Genomic DNA, 25,430 nt, shown 5'->3' with positions numbered 1-25,430 from the left:
CAGGTATGTTACGCGGTCTGCATGAGCAGGGGGTTTTATCTTTGCAAGGTTTGCTCACAATATGCTTGGATCTGCAGGAAACGCCTATCAGAAGACATGCCAGATACGCGCGACAATGAGCGCCAGAATGAACAAGCCAATCAACAGGTCGAAGGGCAACATTCTGAGGCAGTCGCACTGAGAAATACATCTGGCTTCGTCTTGCCGGGCGATGTACTTCCTCTCCCCAGAGCGTTACAGGCCACATCTCCTTTCGAAACCTCCCGTCCAATAATAGCCAGTGTCATTTCTCCACATACAGCCAGTACTGCCCCAGTTGAAACGCCTTCCACAGCTGGCCTGGGATTTCCAACAGATGAGCTGTGTTCCAGGGCGCTCATCAACATTTTGATGGCCGATTACCTCGACTTGATCTATTCACTTGTGCCGGTTGTTCATAGACCAAATTTTCGCCATGACCTTGCCAATAACCGCGATGTTACCGACCCCGACTTCTTCGCCCTCCTCGTCAGCCTCTGCGCACTCACGGTCGGGCTGTTGCCGTCCCGGTTCCGTGAATACCGTGCCGTTGACCCCGAAGCTGGTATGCACTTTGAGACAAGGACGGCTCTGATCAACTGTTGTGCGGAGATCTGCACTCGCCAAAGGAACGCCAGCTACTGGGATCAAGTCAATCACCGCAAATGGGCTGTCAGCTATGTTTTCTCTGTCGCCTGTTTCCAGACAGGACAGGTCAATCGCAGCCGCATGTTTGACGTCGAGTACCTCCAGCTTTCGCGTCTTTTGGGGTTACACCGCATGTCCGAGTACGAAGGTCTGAACTGTGTCGAGACTCAGTTACGGAAGAAGGCCTTCTGGTTATTGTTCTATGGTTATTCGTAAGAGGAACTTCGTGAAATCTACTGATTTGGCACTCTTTTAACATCAGTGCTAACGAACAATAGTCACACAAGAGTCCAGAGTGGCCGTTGGGAGCGTTTAACATATTTTGGGCCGGGCGAACTGCGCGAAGTCAACTTCGATGCTCTCCTTCCCCTCGAAGTGGACGACGAACACATTTTCAAGGACAGAATCCTGGATCCTCTCTCACCGATGGCAACACATAACACGTCACCCACCACCCAGCAAGACCCACTACCGCCGTTCACCCTTGCAAGCGGCTTTATCTTACATTCTCGCGTTTTTCTGACGGGCCTCCGGGAATCTTTGGCCACAGTCGGGTGTGAATGTGAGCTTCGTCGGAGCCCGGCTACTCGCCTTGCACGATTGCGCGAGCTTCTCCAGGAAATGAGATACATGCTCGATGACGCGCCCGGGCCAATGCGCCAATGGGCCTCGTCCGACAACAATGACGCCCCGAGCACCCCGCGGTACGATGACGACCAGACCGCTGCGTCGAGCTACGGTAGTCCGGGTGAGTACAGCCGCACGACTGAGACTGCCCTACACTCTAAGGTGATCCAGGGGCAGGCTGAGATCATGCGGGCAAATCTCCATGTTACTCACCTTTGGCTGCAGAGCCTCCTTCTGGAACAGATCGATGTAGTCGTCCAAGGAAATGTGATTGGCAGTGCCAGCACTGTAACTAGGAGTGAAGAGGTATTGGTGTCTTTGAAGGCAAATTGGGCCGAGAGGGAGGATATTTGTCGCCAGATGCTACACCTACTGCACAGCATTCCACATGTCTATCTCGAACCCAACGGCCTGTATCTGGTAAGTTGATTCTGCCAAGATTGCCCGCTTGCAAGGCCCCGCGAGTACTAAGTAACTCCTCTCCAGGCGTACAAGGTCCGCGATGTGGCCGTGACGCTCCTCAACTGCCCCTTCGAAGCCCACACGCCCCCTGCCCGCCGGGCCGTTGAGTACATGCGGGACTTCACACGGGCGCTGTCCCGCCTCGACCGCAGCGAGATTGTCAACACGAATAGCTTAAGGAGCTGGGTCGACGTGGACAGGGAGCCGGTTGTCGCCTCGCAATACCAGCTCGTCCCGTCTCCACATACGCACGTGGGCACTGAGCAAGGATGCACTAAATGTCAAGCACAGCCACCACCGGAAGGCTGAGACTGAATTTGGAATTGTCTTCGGCGTAGTCGATTGCTCTTGAGCACCATCATGTGACAGCCATATCACAGGTCTGCCCGAAGCTTCGTCATTCTCGTGCGCGATAATAGTGCGCCGACTCCATAGACCAGCACTGTGATTGATGAGTTCATGATGGTCCAAATGACCACCATTTAGTATTGGCCAATCTGAGAATTTACCGAAACGGTGAAAAATTATCCACGCCGAGGGTTTACAATCTAGAACAGTCAAAATGATAGTCAAGGAGTTCTTTGCGAAGCATGAGGGTCGGTGTGTTCGTCAACCGGGCTTGCTTTACCCCATGTGGCTCTCTTTTAGGGCACAATTTGGGACCGAAATGACTTGGGCCACCACCGATTGCACGACCAAGTATCATCTAATGGCCCAATGTTCGATCATAAGATTGGGATATGCCGCAGTTGCAACCTGTGGGTATGAAAAGACCGCATCGTTTTATTTTAGTCAGGATGAGTCTCCGATAGCAGTGTCTCGGAATCACTGGTGGTGCCATTTCATATGGGTGTTGTAGCTGTGGCGAAAACAAAGCATCAGGCTACTAAACATTTCAACATTGTAAGCATAAAAGCGGGAAGCAAATCCCATGATCGCATTGGGATCTCGAGAAAGGTTTTCCTGTTCGGTCGAGCTTGTCATAAGTGTCATCCTAGAATCCGCAGACAAGGCTTAAGGTGAGGTTGAGGTTGAGGAGGTGACGCTGAGGGGATACTCGGCTCGGTACCGGTCCGAGCGAGGGGTGGACCGGGCATGGGGTAGCGTAGTAGCGACATAGATGGATGTATGTGTTCCTTACCTGGTCGCGGGATTGTCCCGGGCTCGGAGGGGACCCTGGTAAGAATTCTGTGGCATTGAGAGCTGTATGGCTGGTCAGAACAAATACAAAGAAAATAGAGGAAGAGCTGGGTAGATTAGGAAAGGCCGCTTCAGAAATGCACTGTACTGAAATTACTACCACCGCACGAGCAGCAAGTCACATGCGATCATTCCCAGTCTTGACCAGAACATTCATTCGCACTATGTCAGCCACACACACACCTGCATCCTCATCCATCGCAGACAGACTCAAAAAATGGTCCAGTTGTGATGTACGCTGTCCCCGGTCATACTAAAGAGAACTGAGTGGAAGACGTATTGACATGGTATGATCGTTGGGGGGTAAAGGTATCAGATGGCTTGTCCAAGCTCGGCCACAAGCACGGCGGCTTCCTTGAGGGCCTGCACATGTACTCGCCAGAGTACAGGACGGGCAAGACGAAGTTCGTCGGTCAGGCCTTCACTGTCAAATTCTCACCCAAGGAGGACAAGGACGCACCCAAGGTACAGGGTAACTATGTACGTGCCTGCACGCAAAATCACCAGCCCATTGCGTGTACGCATGTGTGATGGCTGACCCAGGTGGTTCGCTAGATCGACCAGATCCCAAAGGACGCTGTTGTCTTCATCTCCCAACCCGCGCCACACATCAACGCCTGCTACGGTGGCCTGATGTCGCTACGTGCCAAATATCTCGGCGCCGCTGGCGTCGTCATCGATGGCTCCTTGCGTGACATTCAGGAGCATCGCGACCTCGAGTTCCCAGTAAGTTCTGTATCCCTTGCTCCTCTAGTTTCTTCTTTTGGGTCCCTTCCTCGTGCATACTCGACTGACCAGAACCCGCACCTCAGGTCTTCGCCAGGGGCACGGGAACCACTGCGGGAGGGGCTGTTTGCTTCCCTTCCGAGATCAACGTGCCAGTAAAGTTGCAGTCGGCAATCCAGGACGCTACTATCAGCCCCGGTGACTATATAATCGCTGACCAGGATGGCGTTGTCGTTCTACCTAGCGACCTGGCCGAGGAGGTGCTCGATCTGATCCCTGGTATCGCGAGCGCGGATGAAAAAGCTGCCGAGGCTATCCGGGGCGGCATGTCAGTTGAAGAGGCATTCAAGACCTTCAGGGGAAAATGAGAGGGCCTTTGCAAGTGAAAATGGGGCTGTCGAAGTGGGGTTCTGAAGCTGTTTTGTCTTCAAATGTACAAGATTGAATCAAATTACTCTTGTCTTCAACTGATCTGTTCTCACATGATCTGTAAGGAAATATCCATATGACCTACTTAGCTTGAGTTTGAAATATTATGTGATGCAAGGGAGTCTTAGCTGCCGTTCATTCTCCCGATTCATCTTTCTTCTTCACGGAAATCAAGCCTGCTCAATTTAACAGTCTAGAACTCCTCACATAATTCACCGCCCGGATTAGCTTTGTAGTAGGTCGCTTGTTCGCCAAGTAGGACACATGAACTGTTTTACGTTCGTTAGGCGTGATCGTTGCTATGTCACTGAAGACTTTTTTTCCCTTGATCAGAGGCGTGGTAAACAAACTGGTACGACTTGACAACCTACGTCTAAAGCCATTCGCTGGAAGACTCGTCTGGTCAGGAGTTGAAGGAAATACTTGAATACTGTGCCGCAAAATGCCTTGCTCCATTGTACTGATGTAGCGACTGTTCCGTCGCAGCATGCCGTAATCTTGGTTGATTCTTCCTGCCTGCGTGACTAATGCTCTGATGAAAGCGAACGTGACCATACCATAGCGTACCGGATCATACCCATAAATTTCTCCTTCCCACACGCCAATAATGCTAAGCAAATGATGATATGAATCAAGCGATGTAACGGAAAGCTTGTTTCCTGGCACGTGCCTCGTCTTGGGACAAACCCTCTACCTTGGCCTGCGCTTCTCCTTTCATGACCTGGGCCACGTCGGCGCCCTGGTCGAGCTTGTTGTTGGCGCGCAGGAGTACCACGCGCATGAACCCAGCCAGAATGATCACTACGAGTGCAAAGGCCGAATTGACGGACATGGCGAGGACTTAGCGGGGCTGTGCAATATCAGGGTAGAGGTACGATGTCCAGACCTGTCGTTTGCATAGTAAGCAGATGGTTGGCATCAGGGGATGGGGAAGGGGGTGGGTGGAGATGAGGCTGGGGAGGATAGGACAGATTGACCTGGGATGTGTTTCCAATAGCGTTTATAAAGGCGACTGCGGCAGCTCGCTTGATTCTCGGCCGGAGCATGGTCTTCTGTGCCCAAGCCACCAGGACGGCGTTGGAGCCGTGGCCACCACCGATCATGAGCTATTTTTGATAGTCAGCTTGTCGCCTAGTATCACTGGCAAAGCTCATTCCCCCAAACAGTCTTTCTAGCCACTGCTAGGAGATGTTCAAATGAGACATGAAAAAGAAAGCGGCAGAGAACATACCATCATAGCAAAATATCTCGCGCCCTCAGCAGTCGCAGACGCGCCGACGACGAAGCCAATGATAGAAAGGGCCATGGGCCACATGATGTGGAAAGACGAGTTCTGCAGGCGATCGGCGGAGTAGTTGTTGACGATGGAGATAGTCATGCCCAGGAAGTAAGGGGGCGCAGTCAGCAGTAATGTTTTGACGCGGGTGTAACCGAGTGTCTCGACGACCGAGGGAAAGAAGTTGGACGTGGCCGAGGAGACCTAGATGCAGAGGAACATAGCACAGAAGACATAGACACGCCAGTCCTTGAAAGTGAGCTTGAAGCCGTAGCTCCAGCGCTCGTCGTCCTCGTCGATCTGGCCGGCGTCGCGCACCAAGCGCCACTCAGCAACAGCACGCTCAGTAGGCGTGAGCCAGCGTGTCGTCGACGGCCAATCAGGTAGCATGGCCAACGAGCACAATGCTACAAACACGGTGATTGAGCCCTCGATGATGAATAGCCAGCGCCAGGACTCGAGGCCCCTTGCGCCGTCAAGGCTCGATTGTATTCCCGCCCCGATCAGGCCGGAGAATGCACTTCCAATCTGGGTAGCGGAGAAGAGCAGGGCGCTACGGTACACCATCTCCGAACGCTTGTACCAGGACGAGATGAGGAACAGAGCGCCGGCTGTGTCATTACTCGTCAGTCTCGTAAAATTCACTACCACTCAAGCTTTCATCCGAAACATCATCTCATTATTGGTAATCTTGCCAAGGAAAAGCAAAATAGGATGGACGAGAGATGAATGGGGCTGAGGAAGAGAGCTTACGGTAGAAGGCTGCCTCAACGAAGCCAAGGAAGAAACGGGTTGTATACAACCCGGCGGCGTTCTGAACAAGTCCGGTGCAGAGGGACAAGACGCCCCAGACGGCCATGCAGCCCGGGAGGTAAAGAGAAGGTCGGATATGAGCGAGGAAGATGTTGGAAGGGATCTGCATCAGAACATAACCGACGAAGAGAATTGCAACCGCTGTGGAGTACTGGGACGGGGACAAGTTGAGAGACTTGGCCACACCGGCGACCTTCGCGGCCGCGATATTATTCTATTGTCATCATCAACCAAATGTCAGTTTACGGTTTGTGCAACCACGCTGGCTGTTGCTTTCAACTCCCAAATTCAGAGAATTGTGCTCGGGGAACTTACACGGTCCAGGTAATTCAGGATGAAGATGAACCACACAGTCATCAGGAGGCGGAAGTCCAGTTTGCGCCTAACTTTCTTCTCTGCCTCGAGGAATTCCTCCTCGGACATATTCTGAGCGAGCAGAAGTCTGTTGTCGGAGGTCGCAAAACTCTGCGTTTCAATCAACTGGTCGATGGGCTTGTCTTCTACAATGGTTTGCTGGGTAGACATGATGTGCTGGGTCGACGTTTCCCTCCGTTCAAAATATGTAAAAACTTTCAATAGTGGGCAGAGGATGATGAGAGAAAGGAGAAAGCAAGGAGACTAAGAAGAAGAGAAGGTGCGTGTTGGGAGAACCGCGAACAATTCATGTGGCAGCGCTTGATGAACTATATACCAGTATACCCATGCGCGTTTGTCTGTTACCGTTCGTTTCCCGTCTGTCTGATGATCTACCCGTTCGTCTGTGCGGACATGGCACACCACACATTGAGTACCAAGTACTCAGTTCTGTATCGACAAATTATGATATCACGTCTGTATGGGACTGAAATGCGATAGACACGGCCTGATGTCTGAGTAACTCCGCACGGGGCCAGTGGCTCACCGGGAGAGGGGCATTCCTTTCGCAGTCGTTGTGGGTACCATTATCAAACTCTGGGAAAAGGTGCTGCAGTACGTCTGCCTCCTTTATCAGGGCCATGTCCGGCGCATTGGTACGGCTTATACAACAAGGCCACCCCTGTACTCGCTACCGGTATCCAAGGCAGGGGTTGAACCCCAGGTTTGGTGAATCTGGGGTAAACAGCACTCCTTTCTTTGGATGGGCTTTCCTAGCAACCAAGTCTGATCTCACGTTCTGTACTTCCCACGTTCACCCATTAGTACACTTCACAGATCACACGGGACCCAGGGAGAAAAATCACGTAGAGAGAGTCATACGAAGCGAGAGCGGGTTTAGTAGCTCTTAGCTAGAGAGAAACACTTCGAAATCCTCAATCTCTGTCTATACTGCCAAGGTAGTACCTCTTTCATACTACCTTGTTTATCTCTCAAACACGGGCCCATTCGTTTTAGAATCAAATCATTCTCAACTCACTGTTTCGAGAAGGTAGTTGTACTCGTCGGACTTCAAATCGACAGTGCGACTCAAATGAACATTACTAGAGTGTACATATGAGCCATTTGTGGGTGTGTTCGTGTTCATCCCGAGTGCCAATACAAGAGCTCGGCCTCAAGCCGACCTCACTCTCCAGTTTGGGTAGGGAACCACAAGGGAGGCTGGCGTAGTTACATTCTTGATTTGTTTGTTCCCAACGTCTCTGGCATCCTCTTCAAGCTTGAAACCAATCCCCACATATTTCTATTTGCAGACGCGATTCGCCATAGCGTTCCACTGAATAGAGAAGACTCGGGGTTTCTATACAATAACCCTGCAATGTGCATCAAGGTAACCTGGGAATACCTCCTCGTCTGATATCTCATCCACACACGGGGGCTATATGCACCCGGAAAGATTTTCGCTACCTGAAAATAGCTCTCTCGTTCTACTGTCTCACGTGGATTGCATGATATCCATTCAACAGACCACTGTTGCATGCATTCCCCACAACTCCCAAACGAATGCTGCGCGTCCTCCACTCCTTTTGCTAGACTTACACTCGGTCAGACGGCACAGTCTGGCTCTTCATTGCTCATTGGCACATCACCGTTCTTCTGCGATGTCGAGACCCAGTGGAAAAGTTCAAGCCTAGACTGGCCTTGCAGGCTGACACTTGATGCATGCGCATGCATCATATAGATCATTTCGGTTTCGAAGCCGACGTGAACCAAGAGCATATAGACATTTTCACAACAGCCGAAGAAGCTGAGCTATCATGGGACAAGGATATTCGGCTCATGACGGGCGAGCTTTCGGTCACCGATCCCTCAACGAGATGCTGCTTTTTCATTCTCTGCCGCGGAGGTTTGCTGATGCAACCTCACTTGCCGCCGGACTCTGTTGCTGTGTAAGGAATGTCTGTGATTGCAGACAATGCCTGCGCACAGAGAAGGAGGATGGCGAAGCCAATACACAGTTAAAAACATATATGATCAATTTTGTTCAATATATGTTATATCTATAGTATTTGCACCTATGCGCCGTAGCTGACACAGTCAGTACAACAGCGGAAACACTGTATCAGCGCTCTATTTACCATGCATGCCCCAAAGGGGAATCTGAAGCTCAGATATGATAATCGTACAATGTACGCGGGTTATTTACCCACATATCTAGCCACTCACTGTCACTCAGCCAGCCACCGAGAGACCTGATCCAACTCGGGTTGTCAACTTTCAAAAACGGCTCAGTGGTTTTGGGATCACGCCCAGCCCTGTCCTCGTGCCGTTGCGTGTGCGGCCAATCGCTGCCCCACACAAACCTCTTCGGGTTTGCCCGCACGAGTTGCTTCACAATTTCCTCTAGATCCTCAAAGCTCGGTTCCAAGCGCGAGTTGCGGTACGGTGCTGAGATCTTGATCCATACGTTGCCGTCGCGCAGCGCGCCAAGCAGTTCTTGCCACTCAGACCTGTCGACCACTGGTACCATGGCGTCCTGTCCCTCCGCCGCCATGCTCTGCCCTTTGACCAAACTCATGTGGTCCACCACAAGAGGAACACCCAGCACGGATGCTATTTGTCTCAGCCTCTTCCAATGACCTAGGTGTGGCTGCTGAATCTGTATGCTCCAGCCCTTCGCCTGGGCGTCCCAACCCCGCAGCCTGGCTGCGGTGGCCTCGATGAGCTCCACTTGCCTGTCCTCGTCGTTCATCGCCTTCGCCCTGTGGAAATCGAGTCTCACACTACGCACGCCGGCCGCGTGGTATTTATTCAACTGCTCGTCCGTGACGCTCTCCTCGTCTATCACGCATATCCCGCGCGCTCTTCCCTGCAACTGCTCTAAATAGTAGAGAAGCGAGGTGCAGTCGGGCCCGTAGGACAGCCCGTGGGCGATGCAGACATGTTGGACGCCGATGGAGGCTTCGAAATCGTGGAGCTGCTCCAATGTGGCTACCGACGGCGTGAAGTGCCTCTCTGCGGCAAAGGGAAACGATCGGGCTCGAAGATGTGGTGGTGAGTGTCCCACGCACCTTCAGGGACGATTTTGGGGCCTTGGAACTTCATTCATAAACTTTAAAAGTTGTGCGATTCTATTGCTTGATGGCAATGTGAAATGCTCAAGCCTATCTTATTTGGGTTCATCGCATGCATATGAAGGTCGTACTCCACTACAAATGCCATTGGCGTAGTCATCTCCAACAGGTTTACTCCATCAAGAAATGCTTATAAGTCGGCTTTGCTCCGAGGTCACCCAAGCCGATACTCTGGTACATGCAATCTTTACGGATGGACCCTGGAAGAAGGCCGGTCTCTTGCAACGCAAGGCCAAACCCCGCTCGGTATAATGCTCGTAACATAATCTGCGCTGCCGCTTTTGTAATTGGCTATGCTAGCCGCGCTGCATTCACAGCCTTGTAAGCCTTAAGAGGTACCTGGTTAGCAAACCTTGCAACACCTTTTTCAACTGCTGAATAGTAATTAGGTGATTATATTAACGTATAATAAAAAAGTAAAATATATATTGATAATGTTAATTATAGATATTATACAAATAAACAAATAGTATATACCTAGAGAAATGCGAAACATATATAATACAGTAAATTGGGCAGGCTGTTAGTAAGATTTTAAAGGCAAATGTTTAACTTAACAGGGGTTGTGATGATAGGCAAATTCAGCACTGTTGTAGCAAGAGATTTAGAATCCTTCATTTAAATATTTATGTTAGAATATGAGAATACGTCGTGAGGTAATCAATGTGACGATGAATGGATATAGATGAAGGAAGAAAATAGGGTTGTGCTGGTACGTTTAACATTCCGGAGCGGCTCCCATTAAAAGATACTACTGAGATTATCCCTACAAGATGCACTGCTCTCAAAATAATTGTCCAGGCCCTGAAAAAGTAAGGGATATTTGAGCTATTCTTGTGAGTCTCTTGTCGATGTCTCTCTTTCTTACTTATACTGTCCTCACTTGCCCCCGATCCTTTGCCCTGGCTCGCGTGTACCTGACCTAAACAGCAGTGTCTTGGAGGTGCAACACATCATTGATGCTAAAAGTGCCTGCGAATGCTCTGTCTCTGTTACACAGTGTTAAGTCAGACTTAATGAATGCATAATGACGCTCTTCGACGAATATAATGTATTTAGGATCATTGAAAGGCAAGAAAAGGAAGCCACCGCCATTATCTTAAAAAACGTGGGGTTTTATTTTCAGAGGTGCGAACTTGAGCAAGCCAGGCTCATAACTATTGCACAAAACAACCGTATGGACCGGCTCAATAACTATCCTCAATATCTCACATGCGATATAGCTTATTCTCTCCCTCCTTCCCGCCTTCATTCCTAGGGTAGGCTAACAAAAGAACTTGAACGACAGGATACGGGCCCTTTTTATTTCTTCACCTCAGGCTTCTTCACCTCAGGCTTCTTCACCTCAGGCTTCTTCACCTCAGGCTTCTTCACCTCAGGCTTCTTAGTGCCAGCAGAAAGCTTCACATTTTTCATAACGTAGTCCCACATCTTCTCCTTCTCAGCGAAAGAGTAGAATCTATTCGGTCCTTGATAGTTGACGACCACTCGGTCAGAAGGGTCTTCAACCGTCTTTGCTGTAGAGCCTCTGGATGCATCCGATTTTGAGGTCCGTTGAGACTCTTTGGGAGGCGCAGTACTATTACTTTTGGCTGGAAGCGGAGTCCGCGCCCTGTCGGTCAATGAAACTTCCTGTTTATTTTTTTGCTGCTGCTTTTGTGCCTGTAGCGGCGTTTGTCCCTTTTGCTGCTGCTGTCCTAGTGAGGGACCCCCGGTCTGGGGTCGGCTGCTCGAAGTTGGGACAGCTTTGGTGGCTGAGGACTTTGCAATCGGAGTAGCTCTAGGCAGAAGCTCAGGCATCGTTAAATAATGAAATGAGAAATAATGCCTCTGTAAAGTTGTGTTGAATAAATGCGGAATTTGCTGCTTTGTGCGAACAGTTATGCTTGAATCAAAAAAGTCTAGATCTGCAGAAAAGCCCTTTCAAGTTTGGAATTCAGAATTACTTGATATATATATATATATATATGTATGGAAAGGGTTTTTGACGAGGCAGAGACAGCACTTGGAGTGTCAGAGCTCTTGTACAGCCTCCTTGGCCCAAAGTTGTTTCATAGGTGGCCAAGACCGCAAACTATTGGAGACGAGAGTGTGGTACACGGCCTTTGATCAAAGCGGTGGAATTCTGCTCTTGTGTGGAAAGCTAAATTTAGACATTGCCAACACATGGTCGTCTTGGTCTCTAATTTTATCATGTGGACACTCGATGGGGTCGTAAACAGGTCACTTTCGCCGTGTACCTGCCGCGGTCCAATCCTGAATCCCCACTGAAGTTCATTGTAGCAGGACCTGTTATTAGAACACTTACCACAAGGCGGATTAATTTAATTATAGAACACCTGGTCCATATCAACACAAGCGGAACTGTGATGAGTAGAATTTTGTAAACTATTGTCTTGACCCTCGGGCCTGATTCCGTTCGGCTTGCACGGTCAAGCCACGTTGCGATACATTCCATAGCCTGTCGACACTGGCTTCAGTTGCCCCTCGGAGGAGCGTCGAAACTCTCTTGGCGCCGGTAGCCAACCGACGCAGGAATCCCACTTATGCTACATAGTGTTTGCGAAAGCCGCGGTCGTTTCTTTCGCTCTGACCCATATTCTCAGCTGAAACAGAATCAGATTTTCTAGCATGCCCTGCAAGTATATCTGTATGACAATTTCATTTATCTAAACTGAAGCCTGATATTGAGCCATGCTTGGTGAGCGGGTAAGTTGACCTCCTCGCTGGTACTGCTGCATGTGTATCTCATCTCCTTGCGCAAGCATATTATTAAAGAATTCCTGAGAAGGATAATAGTGATGCCTGTGGTCATCTCCGTTGAACCTCCGCATCAACCAATCCTGCTGAGTCTTCCAGTCCTGCCATTCGTTAGGTACCCAACCACCAAAGTCTTCCCAAACATACTCATTCCAGAAGACTGCTGCTGGGTTGGAAGGAAGCCAATTAGCTTGTTCACAGGGCATCTCCACGACCTTCGCTGTGTTGTAATCAACAAGTACAACACGGGGCAGTACCAAACCGCCCACCTTGTCTTCCTCTGGGCTGTTTGCCACAAGTATAACGTTCCTTCCCGCAAAGTCACCTTGTTCAAGGCCTATTTTGAGTTGCTTGACGTATGCATCCATAGCTCGTGCCAGCACTTCCAATCGGTATTCCTCTGGGTAATGGAACGAATCTGTCCCGCCACTTCTGTCTGAGCTGTTTTGAACCCGCGTTTCTTGGATGCTGACCCCATTTAAAGTCTCTATAAGTATCATTTGGATACTTCTGGACTGATGTCTGTCACCGATAGTGATTGGAAGTCTGAAGATCCAAGAGCCATAATATTTAGGAGCGAAAGACCCAGTGATCCCGTGCTTCCGAAGGTGCTCATATGCCGCAGTCTCGTTCTCATAATCCTTATCTGCTTCGCGCACAGTATCTCGAGGATAGCGTCCTATGCTACTTTTGAAATTGTAGTATAGCCTGGAGTTATCCCTTTGATAAGCAGTCTGCCGAAGAGCTTAAAGCAATGAACGCTGAATGTTCCTGGAAGAGACTAGACGAGGAACTTTGATTAAATGTATCGATACTTACGGGTCGTAAATCTTTGCAACAGCCTGAAAGGGCTTTGGAACCTCCTCGTCATTCTTTTGGCATGGAGTAATGGTACAAGCGACGATTTGGGCACCTCGAGTTGTCCCGATAGAAATAGACGCGGTAATAGCTAGTGCAGCCGATTCTGCGTCATCTGGGTCCGGAGAAGAGAATCGAGAAGGGTTATTGACGACTGCCTTACTCTGAGTCACTGTTCTGAGGTATTCTGGCTTGAGGTCTTGTCTTGGCTGTTCTCTCTCGGCAATGTTGTGTGGACGGATTGTGACATTAAAGCCAGGCAGATATGGAAGACTTGGCTTGTCGGGGTCCTGAGGCGGCAACCATGATGCCACATCCGCTGCAAGCGGCTGGCTGAACCTCTCATTAAGAACTTCTGCGAACTGTGATAGATCCATCAGAGGAGCTGGGTGGCTGCTGTGCTTCTTCTCGACCGGCTCTGACGACATGTTGTGAGTTGGATAATCAATTGACAAGGCTCAGAAATGAACAGATGATAGCAGACGAGCGGGAACTGGAACGCGGCAAACAGAGGTTCACGATTAGGAACGGTTTGTAAATTTGTCTGTAGAAAGCGAAGCAGTCAGAAGGCAAGATTCCGCTTGCCTAATTCTTTCCTGGTTCCACTACTGCGGTCTGTTGGTTGCCATACCTCGCCGCTTGCCGGCCACAACCCAGCCAACAGCCCCGCCCCGGACACTAAACTTGGACAATCAAGCTGATGACCACCATATGGCCACAACATCCACGCCTCGGAACACATCCGCAGGACAACGCAGCCGAGCCATTGGCCGTATTAGTGTGTCAAATATCACAATTCAGAATTAGAAACGACTGGGTCGACAGCTATCCAACAGGCCTGGCCTGTGAAGGCGTAGGGGCACAGTTAGGACCTGAAGTTAATAATGGATCATGCGATGTTCAAAGAATTCGGTCCTAACATCGCGAAGCCCTATTTAAGAAAGGCGATGCTCCTCCTGGGTGTTCAGGATCGAATCGCATCGCCTTCATCTACAATCTGAAATCATCCGCTACGAAAATTATATCAACCCGAGCATCAGAGCACAGGTCTATCTCAAAAGAATTTTGGACATACACTCGTTGAGCCATGGCCATCACCATTCTAAATTGCCTGCCTCAAGCTCTGCCTGCTTATCCGTACGATGTCACCAAACACGCGCCCCATCCTGTGGGAAGCACAATGCAAAAGATTTTCCCACCAAAATATGCCATTTAGAGGTCCAAAACTGGATACGATCGTTGGGCTCGGATCGGCCTACAATATTTGACCCAAAGCAATCAGCCTACTACCAACAAAATAGCACGGTTACTCTTGACCCCTCTGCTGGCCATTCTACTTCTCGTCCCAGTAATGATCTGCAATGCGATGAGCAATTCGTCGAAAAGACTTACGGTTTTGGCCATAGCGTCTATTGCTTTCATTACCGCCATCTCTCTCCTCACGAAAGCAAAGACGATAGATCTGGCGACGGCCGGTGCAACGTAAGCTTATTTCCCAAACGACAACGACCGCCGCACATGCATTCTTGACGATCGCTCCTAATTCTCTGCGCAGATATTTGACCGTCCTTATCGTTTTCCTAAACAGTCCCAGTGGCAGCCTACATAGCTGACCGAGTGGAATTCTGGCAACCTCGTTGCTTCACACAACTTATAAGAATCCTTAGTTCCTTAAGCGCTTACAATGCTGTTTTTGGATGCATATTATTGAGGAAAGAGTAGTACCTTGACAAAGAACCAAATTTGAGTTATCATGAGTTATTATTACAGCTAGCAAGCACTAAATGCTCAAATCTCTGATGTTTAATTTGGTTTATGCTGTCACACCGGGGTTGTATTTAGGATTGGTGTGGTTTTCTAAGGTGCATGAAAAAGAAAATATCATGTGTGATTTTTTTTATTGAAATAATACCGAGGTAGCCGTAATGTTTAGAAGCGATATAATGCGATACTGGTATGCAGCGTCCACACAGGCCCGTACGGTGACTGGTATTGGGAAAGGTTGTTGAGACAAGTCATTGAAGCCGGTGGTCAATGATGTGGGGATGCTGACCGGTATCTATATGTGACCAGTCTCAATAGGAAGAGCGGTAACTAGTCAGGAGGCGGCCAGGTGTGGTCTTTGCGTGGGGTGTAAGTAGTCCCAGCAGAAAAAGTTATGACTGGTCAGGAGGCGGCTAGCTTGGCCTTGGGGGCGAGATTAGTCCCAGCGGGGCGAAGTCTTCTTATTGAGACCAGTCACGGATCCGATACTGGTCAAATAATGCAAGTTGCTGACCGGTATCTATAGGTGACCAGTCCTAACAGATGTAGCTTATTCTAGAAGCGCGATGCTATAAATGTTAGGCTAAAGAGCCTCAGGAATAAGCTTTTAGCATGTGAATTATATTTTGACACGAGGCCCTCGGTCCGCACCTGCGTTTTTGAGAGCTAATCAAACTTCCAAGACACGCTGACGCAGCAGGCTAGCGACGAGAAAAGGGACAGAAGGCGCTATCGTATTTGGAGATGGGCCCCACAAAAGGAGACCCCTACTGTACAACGTATCGGATGTTTCAATGATGTAATCTGTCCTGCACGCGTCCTGCCCTGCATGAATTTTTCGATTTTGGCATTCCCAAGTCGAAACACAGGCTAGAACTAGGCTATGTTCGTGGCAATTTGCTAGACCCTTTCTATCCTACTATCTCCCGAGACTGTTTATTCCTATGCCGTCCTCGTTCCCGACCCCTTAACCTTTCACCTCTCACCTCTCAACTGCGCAACCATGGCGCAGCAGTCCTCGACAACGGCCACAATGGCCACAACGACGTCGACGGCGCGGACGGGGTCTCTGATACCAGCGGCCAACGAGTCCCTTGCAAAGCCTGGCCAGCAGCCCAGTTACATGTCGCGCCGCGGACCACACATCTCGGATCAGCCATGGACACTCTCCAACTGGTACCTCCATATTGACTGGTTCAAGACGAGCTTGCTTGTCTTCATCCCTATCGTCGCCGCTTATTACGCATGCTACACCCCATTGACACGCCCAACTCTGGTCCTGTCTGTCCTGCTGCATCTCTGGGCCGGCATAGGTATCACCGCAGGGTACCACCGCCTCTGGTCTCACTGTTCCTACACGGCGACTCTGCCCCTCCAGGTCTTTCTTGGCTTTGGGGGCGCCAGCGCCCTCGAGGGTTCGATTCGCTTCTGGAGTTGGGGTCACCGCGCCCACCATAGGTTCACCGACACCGACGCGGACCCGTACACGGTTCACAAGGGTCGTGAGTCAAAATCCAATCGCGAGTCTAATTTACACCACCGCTCATATTACGACTCCTCCTGCCTTTCCCCCGCGCTCCCCTCCCATCAGCCCTACTATGTCAATCGCCTGGCTGTGTAAAGCCAGGAAGGCTGCTTGTGGCAACTGCGGTATTCTGAGCAGCCAAAGACGCCGCTCATCTTCCCGTGACGAACACGATACTGATCACGGTACAACGTAGTGTGGCACGCACACATGGGCTGGCTCCTCCTCAACCAAGACTACAAGAAACACGGCCGCACCGACATCTCCGACCTAGCTAACGACCCCTTCGTCGTCTGGCAACACAAGTACTATGCCCCGATATCTATATTCTTCGCCTGGGTCATGCCGACCTTGGTCGCGGGGCTCGGCTGGGGAGATTGGAAAGGCGGACTTGTCTACGCTGGTGTTCTCCGTGTCGTGACGGTTCAACAGAGCTCTTTCACCATCAACAGCCTCGGGCACTACCTTGGCGATCAGCCCTTCGACGACAGGCGCTCTCCCCGCGATCATTGGATCTCCTCCCTGTTCAGTCTCGGCGAGGGATACCACAACTTTCACCATGAGGTTTGAGATCACCGACGTCATGAGTATCGATCCTTCCACTAATTTTTCCACCAACAGTTTCCTACCGACTACCGTAACACAACGAGATGGTTGACATACGACCCGAACAAGTGGTGCATCGCCACCTGGAAATGGCTAGGCCTGGCAAGTGACCTGCGCACCTTCTCCCAAAACGAGATCGACAAGGGCAAGCTCCAGCAAGAGCAAAAGAAGCTGGACCGGAAGCTTGGCGTCCTCGACTGGGGCAAGCCGCTCACCATGCTGCCCCTGATGGAGTGGGAGGATTTTGTCGACCAATCGAGCACCCGCGCCCTGATAGCCGTCGCCGGCCTCGTGCACGACGTGACCGACTTTGCCCACGAGCACCCGGGCGGTAAAGCACTCATCTTGACCGCCGTCGGCAAGGACGCTACCTCCATGTTCAACGGAGGCGTTTACAACCACTCGAACGCGGCGCGCAACCTGTTGGCCAAGTACCGGGTTGGCATCATCCGCGGAGGCGGCGAGGTTGAGATCTGGAAGATACGCGCGCAGAAACGCGCCGAAATGATACGGGATTACGATTATTCCATCGTTGGTTCCAAGGAGCATATCCAGTAAGTGAGCGAGAGGGCAGTTGGGTGGATATAAAGCAGGTACATTAGACTGGGTGGGCAGATAGCCGGCTTGCTGTAAGACTTGTAGAAACACTCAAGGATTTTCCCGGTCTGGTCTGCATGGAAAGGCTTTCTAGAAAACGGACTTTGTAACAATTGGCGCGCGGAGTTTAAAAGAATCAAGAACACGCTCAGTTTCATTCGATGATCATTGCACATTGATATTTTTGTCCAACAAACGCAAATTTAGTAAAAGCGACCAGGTGTAGAATGATATGATATTTACAGCTTTTCGATAACTATGATATAGCCGCGAGCTTGGTTGTGTCCACTACACTCGAGCTAGTCAAGATTAACTCCTTACAGGCGACTCTGTTACTACGTCTCATATAGCATTGAGGTCTCTATCAGCGGCTTCAAAGGTGGGCCCGAAGAGTGCCGATGGAGGGGACTCGGAGGGCCGATGATATACTCGGCACCCGAGGGTTGCGAGGTCGTTGAGCCCTGTGGCCCTGCTACTCTCTCCTTGTTGGGATTGCGCCGTCCATCTGCGCTCCAGCTCCAGTATATTAATTAGATTTATTCTGTCCTGATTACTCTTCATTCATCCACTCAGTTTCTTGACGCCCGTCAAGTGTCACCGGCAGCTGCTCAAGTAGATCAGACAGAAAAATGACATCGCTGGCAGGTAAGCAACTCACCGCAGCCTCGATACGTGTCCCGGATGCCTTCCACCTTCGCGGGAGCGGAATTGGGAAACGAGGAAGCGCTAATCGCATGTGTAGGTGTGATTGGCAGGAGGCGCGCGCTGGCGCAGGTATCCAGAACGTTCAACAGCCCCATCGACCGGACCTGGGCTATCTGGTCGTCCTTCGGCGCGGCGCACCTCTATATCGACGGCTGCTCGTCGGCCCGGCTTGAGGGGTATGGGGTCGGCGCGACCCGAGCACTGGCCTTTGGTGGCGGCGGCGCCGAGGTGCGTGAGACACTCCTTTACATGGATCCGAGCTCGCACACGTTCGCGTACACCATCGAGGACACGCCCGGTCTCCCCGCGCGCGGCTGCCTGGGTCTGGTCAGCCTGCAGCGGCGGGGCGACTCGCAGACCGAGATCACCTGGAAGGGCTTTGCTGAGGAGGTGACGCCGGAGGCCGAGGCCGGGCTGAGTGAGCAGCTCGTCAGGCTCTACAACAGCTCTGTTGAGAAGGCTCGGCAGACCCTGGAGAAGTGAGGACCGACGAGGTCGTTTAACGGGGAAGGATTTGTCGAATCCCAGCGCAACATTAAAGTTAAATGAAAGATATAGCATGTCGCGGCGCGCAGGCCGAAATTTCTTTGGCTTTCACGAGATAAACGCCGTGTTTTGGGCCTTTATAACGCTATCTCAAAGATTCGCCGGCGCAGCACCACCAGCACTGAGGAATATTTGCTTCAAAACCTCGACGGACTGCACAACACTGTCGTGATCTGTCTCTTTGACCGTCTCGGCCGTGAAATTCAGCACGTCTTGAAACTCGTCTCCTCCACTGCCTTTCCAGCAGTTCTCCATGTAGCTTTGGCCTCTTTTACCGATCATAGAGTCGCTCTCAGCAAAGTAAGCACTGATTCTCAGACTCTCTCTGTCGCCAACGCCCTCGTCTGCTCGCCGGGTTCTCTCGAGCTCGGCTAGCTTCCTGACAAAGAGTGCATAGTCGTCGCAGTCGCCCCAGAGCCCAACAGGTCCTTTTCGAAGGCAACATAGGGCCTCGCTATCCGCACCGACCATGTTTTCGCTGAAAATAGACTTGAGTGTCAGGGTTTGCAGCTCCCTCTGCATCTCGACAGGCAGCCCATATTCGCTCTCTATCTTCTGGCGATTTCTCTCCAGCGGCGGAGTCTCTGCTGCGTTGACACCGCTGCTGGAGGGCAGCAAGTTAGAGATCTTGCTGAACGCCGTGCCACCAGCCGTTACAACCTTGGGCATATAATGCCAAATCCCAAATACACTGGTGGGCAGGCTCTGTGCCATCTTCATAGTCACGACGCGAGAATGGGCCGGATCGACCCACGGTGCTGTCGCCGAGTTATTTCATGTACTTCACCACCTCATGGTGTTCATGGCTGGAATGAGAACCATACCTACTAAAGCGACCAGTGGCCTAGTCGGATGAAGAATATTACGATAGCGCGTAAGAGTGTTAAGAAGGTAAATTGTGCCTGAACTGTGAGCTGCCAACGCGACATGTTGAATCTGTAAATGCTCCAGAAGTCGAGGCACCACTTCAAGCCAAACAGTGACTCGCTGGCGAAGCGGTACATCAGTTGAATGTCCCATCCCCGGCCTGGAGGGATACAAGTCGGTCAGTCCATCTAGATCGAGGAATCGCATTGTGAAAGAGCCCTACCTATCAACAATCAGAACCCGGATGCCCAGCTTTTCTGCGATAGCATGCATCCAGACACTGAGATAGCGCGATGCGAACATTCCTGGGATGAATAGAACTGTCGGCAAATGAATGCCATCGCCACCTTGTTCCGGAGTGCGTCCAGCGTCCGCGTAACTAACTTGCAGCTCGCCATGGTCTGCTGTGGAAGGCAGTGTAAACCGTCGATGGAATCGGTCCTGCGCAAGATACTCCGCAGCGCGCGACGAAGGAGAGTCGCCAGCGGACTCCAGGCGTGACGTTGCCATAATCCTAAGCTAAGATTGATGAAGTAGATAGTTGGATAGGGAGGCGTCGATGTCGGTGGGCTGCTCACAGAACATCGACAGATCAGGGTACTCCGGGGATTCCTAGCAGGCAGAGGTCCCTGTGAGCGGAGAAGCAGACCATTTTACGAATGTAGCTTAGCGCTGACTAGGCGGTCCACGACGACGACGACTGTCTCAAAACCCATTATCTTACTACGTTTACAGTGACTTCCTAACTCACTTAAGCAACGTCGCAAATAAAATCATCAAAGCATTTTGACATGAAGAATATACGTTTGTTGATCTACGAGAAATATACATTCTGATTTGTTATCAGACCTCTGTCAGGGATTCATATTAGAAGCCGATGTGAAATCAAATATTTTTTGATAATTCAACCATGTAACCGTGTCAATTCTCACCAGAGGCCTGACTTTCTGTATTTTCGCTGTTCCCTAAGTAAACACCTTGTATATCAATGCTCCCGGGCAAGAAATCAATCTCAAAAGCTGTGTAAACTTTAAGCTCTTTAGTTCTGCATGGGGCAGGTCCATGTTAGGATTCAAATTCATGAGTCAATGGAATGTTAGATTCGAAGCTTATAATGGGACGAGTCAGACCATCGAGTCAAGTTGAGATGCGCCTTTCGGTGGATGAACGCAACAAGAGAACTTAACCGGATCTGTAAAGCCAATCAAATCACATGTAAGTACTTCAGGATACTTAATCAGTTAGAAATTATATGGGAGTACGTGCCTTTTCAAATTTCAGAATTCTTTCATACACCAATTGCATTATTAACACAGAAAGGGAAGGTTGAAGAAACAGTATCCTCGGCCAAAGCAACCTCGTATAATTCCGTCCAACATAAAGGCTCATACAGAAACAATGGCAGTCTTCTCTCTACAGGTCATTGTAGGTGCGGTGGTGATCTACGTAGTATACACCTATATTACTTCTTTACTTGATCGACAGCGAATTCGGCGACTCGCCATTCGGCATCGAGCCAGTCTCCCAATCTTCGCTACATCAAAACTACCATTCAATCTGGACTTCTTATGGCGCTTTATCAATGCCTCTAAAAATGACGAGGATATATTCACTATCCTGGCGGACAGTTACGCCAAGAATGGTACGACTTTTGAATCGCCTGGTCTATTCACAAAGTCTCGGCTCAACACTATCGACCCGGTTAATATCCAGGCCATCTTGGCCTCGCAGTTCCAGGATTTTGAGCTAGGTTAACAGCTGAATAGACGACTTCTGCTTGGGAAATGTATTTTTACTGAAGACGGGCCGTTCTGGGAGCACTCGCGTGCCATGTTCAAGCCACAGTTCGCACGAGAACAGATTAATAACCTCCGAGAGACAGAAGTGGCCGTTCAAGAACTGTTTAGAGCTGTGCATCTCATTGGTGTAGACAGCGAAAATGGCGATAGCGTCGAGGTTGACCTATTGCCAATGTTCTACCGCTTCACCATGGACACAGCTACCAAGTTCCTTTTTGGCGAGAGCGTGAACACGCAAATCAGCGCCGCCACGGGAGACTCCGGGAAGCTTACAAGTGCCGCGAGCTCACTTGCCGCCGAATTTGGTCCTGGAATGGACTTTGCCGATGCTCTTTCCGAGGCGCAGCTGTGGATCACGCAACGCATCCGTCTCCAGGGCCTTCACTGGCTGCTACCCGGCAAGCGAGGTCGCACGGCTAACGCCTTTGTGCGCAAGTACGCCGCCCATTACGTCCAGCTAGCACTAAAAGCTGCCAATGACAACAAAAGATCAACGATGGTATCGTCGTCTGCGGGCTACAGCCTTCTCGAGGCCCTCATTGAGTCCACACGGGATCCAGACGAACTCCGTGACCAGATACTGGGCTTGCTTCTTGCTGGCCGAGACACCACGGCCTCACTACTGTCCTGGACGGTACTGCTCCTGGCACGTCATCCGGACAAATTTGCCAAGCTCCGTGCCGCCGCGTTGGAACACTTCGGCCCGTATACTGCAGATACGTCCAACATCACCTTCGAGACGCTTAAGTCGTGCCGATACCTGCAGCTCACCCTGCGTGAGGCCTTGCGTCTGTACGATCCAAGCCCGGCCAATGTCCGCTTCGCGGCTCGCGATACAACACTTCCTCGCGGAGGGGGGCCGGATGGCAAAACGCCCATCTTCGTTCCCAAAGGCAAAACTGTCAGCTTCGTCCTGCATCTGTTACACAGGCGCAAAGATCTGTGGGGCCTGGACGCCGATGAGTTTAAGCCGGAACGGTGGGAAAAGAAGAAGATGGATTGGAACTTTGTGCCGTTTAGTGGCGGACCTCGTATCTGCCTCGGCCGTGAGTTCCCCCAAACCTAAAAGAGGCCGTTATCACTCACCGCATGCGATACTGACCTGCTACACAGAGCAATATGCCCTGACGGAGGCTGGCTACTTGATTGTGCGGATGCTCCAAAGGTTTGAGAAAATCGATTGGCTTGGTGGGGCAGGCGAGCCAAGAAAGACGATCACATTCACGATGCAGCCCAGGGACGGGGTTCCTGTGCGACTCACGTACGCAAAGGTAGGGGCCTCTTAAAACCTGAGACACGTCGGCATGGAATGGATTCAACTACAAATATTCAGAAACGAGTCGATGGATGGCCAAGCCGCTGCAAGACGATCGGGCCCACTTTGATGGCCTGCCACAGGGCAAAACTGTTGATCTATAGCTACTCCATGTTCCTACCAGAAGGTAGATAATTTCCGAGTCCACATTCGCAGCGTACAACTATAGCCATGATTGAAATATTTGGTGCAAGTCTCTACCACCTTCAGTAGTCCCCAATGATCCCGCAGGACGAACGCACTTAAGTAGATCCTCGAAATTTCTTCCGCACACCGGTGCACATATTTCATGAAATTTAATGAGAGAAACGATTGAAAGAATATAAGACTTCTGAGGCCACGGTGTCCCAGATAGACCTCAACGAAAAATATACATACTTGCCTTCCTCCACCCCTTCCCTTTCTTTCTCTCCCGACATGATGCACGCCTAGTAAAAGGACAAGAGATCAAACCTGCTAAGAAGAGGTGTTGCATAAAGTGCTGGCAGCCATAGCAAAGTGTAAATGTTCCAGGTAATTCGGTCGGCTGGAACGGAAGTGCAGAAAAGCGTGCGAATCGTCACCACAGCCCCGATGAACAACGGCAAAATGAATCCGGCGTGCAAACTGCCGGTGGCCCAATACAAAGGGCAGGCGACAGACCAGAAGCCAATAGTCAGAGACGTAAGCCAGCGAGTTGGCTTTTGTCCGATGACTATGGGCATAGTGCGTCTCCCACGGGCGTTGTCACCCTCTTCATCCTTGATGTCTTGGATTTGTATGGTCGTCAAGATTTCGAGCGCAAGGATGCCACACCACTCATAGCCAGCTCTGACCATGGTTGTGTCTGTCATGGACTCGGCAGCCACGCGGGTTGCTCCGAGCTGGCCCGTCGCGTAAAACAAAGAGTTGATGATGTTCTTTGACCACCAGAAATCCGCGCCACGCGCATAGTCATACGTCCATGTCTCAATCATGAAGGCGACTGCTTCGGGAAAGCCACCGAGCCAGAGGCCACTAACCGCCAACAACAGGCAGCATGCCGCGATGTACCAGCGCTCCGCCCCCTCGATGCTAAGCCTGCCCGAGGGAATGGCGCGCCACGGCTTGTTGATTTTGTCCTCTTTTACAGCCTCAGGATCCTTCTGATTGCTGCAGTCGAAGTAGAGTACGTAAAGCCAGATGTAGAGCAAGACGCGGGGGAAGCACATAGCGATATCCTTCCAGCTGGGGTTTGGGTTGGATGTAACTCCCCCCGAGGCGGTGCTTAGCATGGCAAATAGCACGACCGGCTGGACGTAGGCCTTTTGATTACTCTCCGTGATTAGGTGGGCTAGTGAGATGGTGCCCCAAAGGCGTCCTAGGAGCGACTGGTACATTGGTCAATATTTTTGCTCTCATGTTGGAATTTGTTTCATGTTGCTTACCTTCGATCTCAGGTCGGCTTGCACTTGTGCATTTTCCGTCTCTGGTTCTGCCGGTAGTCTACTCAGGAGCCTAGACTTCTCGGTCTTAGGCGACATTGGATCGATATTCTGGCTGGAACTGGCCATCTTTGGGGGGCTAGAAATAACACTGAAAAACGAAGACGGTGATAAAGATTGCCTAACAACTTGAATTGTGATTCTAAAGGCTAAGACTAGACCGTTCCCTCAGGCATAAAAGCTGGGAGGGACTCCCTTCTTAAAGTTGAATTCTTGCACATGAAAGTTTTCATGGTCGCCAACCGCGGATACTCAGACTATCAATTGTGGTGGAACTTTGCAACCAACATCTATTCAGATCCACCCCTTGGTGGATTTGTGGCTCAGAGGATGAGCTCGAAAGTTGGTACTACAATATCCCCATCTACGCGCATATGTCGGCAGATACAGTCCCTGCGTACTGTACGCTCGCGTATGGTTTTCATGGAGCTTGTGGGGGGCCATTTTCGCGACCTGTCAAAAGACAGCGAGTCGCCGTCGCCCGCGGCTCAACTTCGGGGGCAATGCATCCGTTAGCCAGCCCAAGCACGGCTATATGACCCTGATCAGACGCGCTCAACCTGTCAAGGTGATGCAAGAGATTCTGGCCAACAGCTGAACTTGGTAGTTGCGCCGTGAGGAGGAAGTGACTAGGAGCTTTTAAGCGTGTAGCTCCTTGGTGCCGTGCATTAGTCGTCCCTCGATAGACGAGTAAGGTAAAGGAACCACATTGCACGCGAGATAAATGCCCCTGGGCGTTTTAAACGCAGATGAAGCCCGACTTATACATAACCAACAGCCAATATACTGCCTCTCGTTAGACCACTACCTAGAAAAGACGATATGGTTAACCAAAACTCATCACCGTTACCAAAGTACTCAAGAAGATGTATATTTCCAAAACCCGAGTCACATGGCACCTTCCAAAGACTCATTCGGTTTCAAGAAACTTAAGCGAA

At 50.7% G+C, this 25,430-nt stretch overlaps 11 protein-coding genes across 11 annotated transcripts; 4 read left to right on the top strand and 7 right to left on the bottom strand.

Annotated features, from left to right (window-relative positions):
• Positions 1-96: 96 nt before the first annotated feature.
• On the top strand, positions 97-2,064 carry J7T55_000785 (uncharacterized protein; the record flags this gene model as incomplete). The annotated part of the gene is made up of 4 exons (XM_053140038.1): positions 97-265; positions 335-878; positions 945-1,713; positions 1,780-2,064. The coding sequence occupies 4 exons, from the start codon at positions 97-99 to the stop codon at positions 2,062-2,064; spliced, it is 1,767 nt and encodes a 588-aa protein (XP_052996438.1).
• Positions 2,065-3,119: 1,055 nt separating this feature from the next.
• Positions 3,120-4,049, top strand: J7T55_000784 (uncharacterized protein; the record flags this gene model as incomplete). The annotated part of the gene is made up of 4 exons (XM_053140037.1): positions 3,120-3,188; positions 3,265-3,435; positions 3,511-3,681; positions 3,768-4,049. 4 exons carry the CDS (start codon positions 3,120-3,122, stop codon positions 4,047-4,049), a joined length of 693 nt encoding a protein of 230 aa, XP_052996437.1.
• Positions 4,050-4,741: 692 nt separating this feature from the next.
• Positions 4,742-5,488, bottom strand: J7T55_000783 (uncharacterized protein; the record flags this gene model as incomplete). Its single annotated transcript, XM_053140036.1, has 3 exons — positions 4,742-4,911; positions 4,997-5,216; positions 5,342-5,488. The coding sequence occupies 3 exons, from the start codon at positions 5,486-5,488 to the stop codon at positions 4,742-4,744; spliced, it is 537 nt and encodes a 178-aa protein (XP_052996436.1).
• Positions 5,489-5,590: 102 nt separating this feature from the next.
• On the bottom strand, positions 5,591-6,724 carry J7T55_000782 (uncharacterized protein; the record flags this gene model as incomplete). The annotated part of the gene is made up of 3 exons (XM_053140035.1): positions 5,591-5,997; positions 6,140-6,413; positions 6,515-6,724. The coding sequence occupies 3 exons, from the start codon at positions 6,722-6,724 to the stop codon at positions 5,591-5,593; spliced, it is 891 nt and encodes a 296-aa protein (XP_052996435.1).
• Positions 6,725-8,475: 1,751 nt separating this feature from the next.
• On the bottom strand, positions 8,476-9,658 carry J7T55_000781 (uncharacterized protein; the record flags this gene model as incomplete). Its single annotated transcript, XM_053140034.1, has 3 exons — positions 8,476-8,492; positions 8,780-9,568; positions 9,625-9,658. The coding sequence occupies 3 exons, from the start codon at positions 9,656-9,658 to the stop codon at positions 8,476-8,478; spliced, it is 840 nt and encodes a 279-aa protein (XP_052996434.1).
• A 1,331-nt stretch (positions 9,659-10,989) lies between these two features.
• J7T55_000780 (uncharacterized protein) lies at positions 10,990-11,487 on the bottom strand (the record flags this gene model as incomplete). The annotated part of the gene is made up of 1 exon (XM_053140033.1): positions 10,990-11,487. One exon carries the CDS (start codon positions 11,485-11,487, stop codon positions 10,990-10,992), a length of 498 nt encoding a protein of 165 aa, XP_052996433.1.
• An 869-nt stretch (positions 11,488-12,356) lies between these two features.
• J7T55_000779 (uncharacterized protein) lies at positions 12,357-13,733 on the bottom strand (the record flags this gene model as incomplete). Its single annotated transcript, XM_053140032.1, has 2 exons — positions 12,357-13,131; positions 13,267-13,733. 2 exons carry the CDS (start codon positions 13,731-13,733, stop codon positions 12,357-12,359), a joined length of 1,242 nt encoding a protein of 413 aa, XP_052996432.1.
• A 2,339-nt stretch (positions 13,734-16,072) lies between these two features.
• J7T55_000778 (acyldesaturase) lies at positions 16,073-18,985 on the top strand (the record flags this gene model as incomplete). The annotated part of the gene is made up of 5 exons (XM_053140030.1): positions 16,073-16,571; positions 16,791-17,158; positions 17,216-17,754; positions 18,121-18,247; positions 18,443-18,985. The coding sequence occupies 5 exons, from the start codon at positions 16,073-16,075 to the stop codon at positions 18,983-18,985; spliced, it is 2,076 nt and encodes a 691-aa protein (XP_052996431.1).
• Positions 18,986-19,138: 153 nt separating this feature from the next.
• J7T55_000777 (uncharacterized protein) lies at positions 19,139-19,768 on the bottom strand (the record flags this gene model as incomplete). The annotated part of the gene is made up of 1 exon (XM_053140029.1): positions 19,139-19,768. The coding sequence occupies one exon, from the start codon at positions 19,766-19,768 to the stop codon at positions 19,139-19,141; it is 630 nt and encodes a 209-aa protein (XP_052996430.1).
• A 1,977-nt stretch (positions 19,769-21,745) lies between these two features.
• Positions 21,746-23,000, top strand: J7T55_000776 (Cytochrome P450; the record flags this gene model as incomplete). Its single annotated transcript, XM_053140028.1, has 2 exons — positions 21,746-22,760; positions 22,828-23,000. The coding sequence occupies 2 exons, from the start codon at positions 21,746-21,748 to the stop codon at positions 22,998-23,000; spliced, it is 1,188 nt and encodes a 395-aa protein (XP_052996429.1).
• Positions 23,001-23,457: 457 nt separating this feature from the next.
• On the bottom strand, positions 23,458-24,531 carry J7T55_000775 (prenyltransferase; the record flags this gene model as incomplete). Its single annotated transcript, XM_053140027.1, has 2 exons — positions 23,458-24,378; positions 24,436-24,531. 2 exons carry the CDS (start codon positions 24,529-24,531, stop codon positions 23,458-23,460), a joined length of 1,017 nt encoding a protein of 338 aa, XP_052996428.1.
• Positions 24,532-25,430: the final 899 nt, after the last annotated feature.

This window comes from Diaporthe amygdali, assembly GCF_026229845.1.
Source record: "Diaporthe amygdali strain CAA958 chromosome Unknown NODE_6_length_1560011_cov_65_102424, whole genome shotgun sequence".
NCBI lineage: Eukaryota > Fungi > Ascomycota > Sordariomycetes > Diaporthales > Diaporthaceae > Diaporthe > Diaporthe amygdali.
Note: the sequence above shows the minus strand (reverse complement) of the source record. Positions and strands in the feature narration are given on the sequence as shown.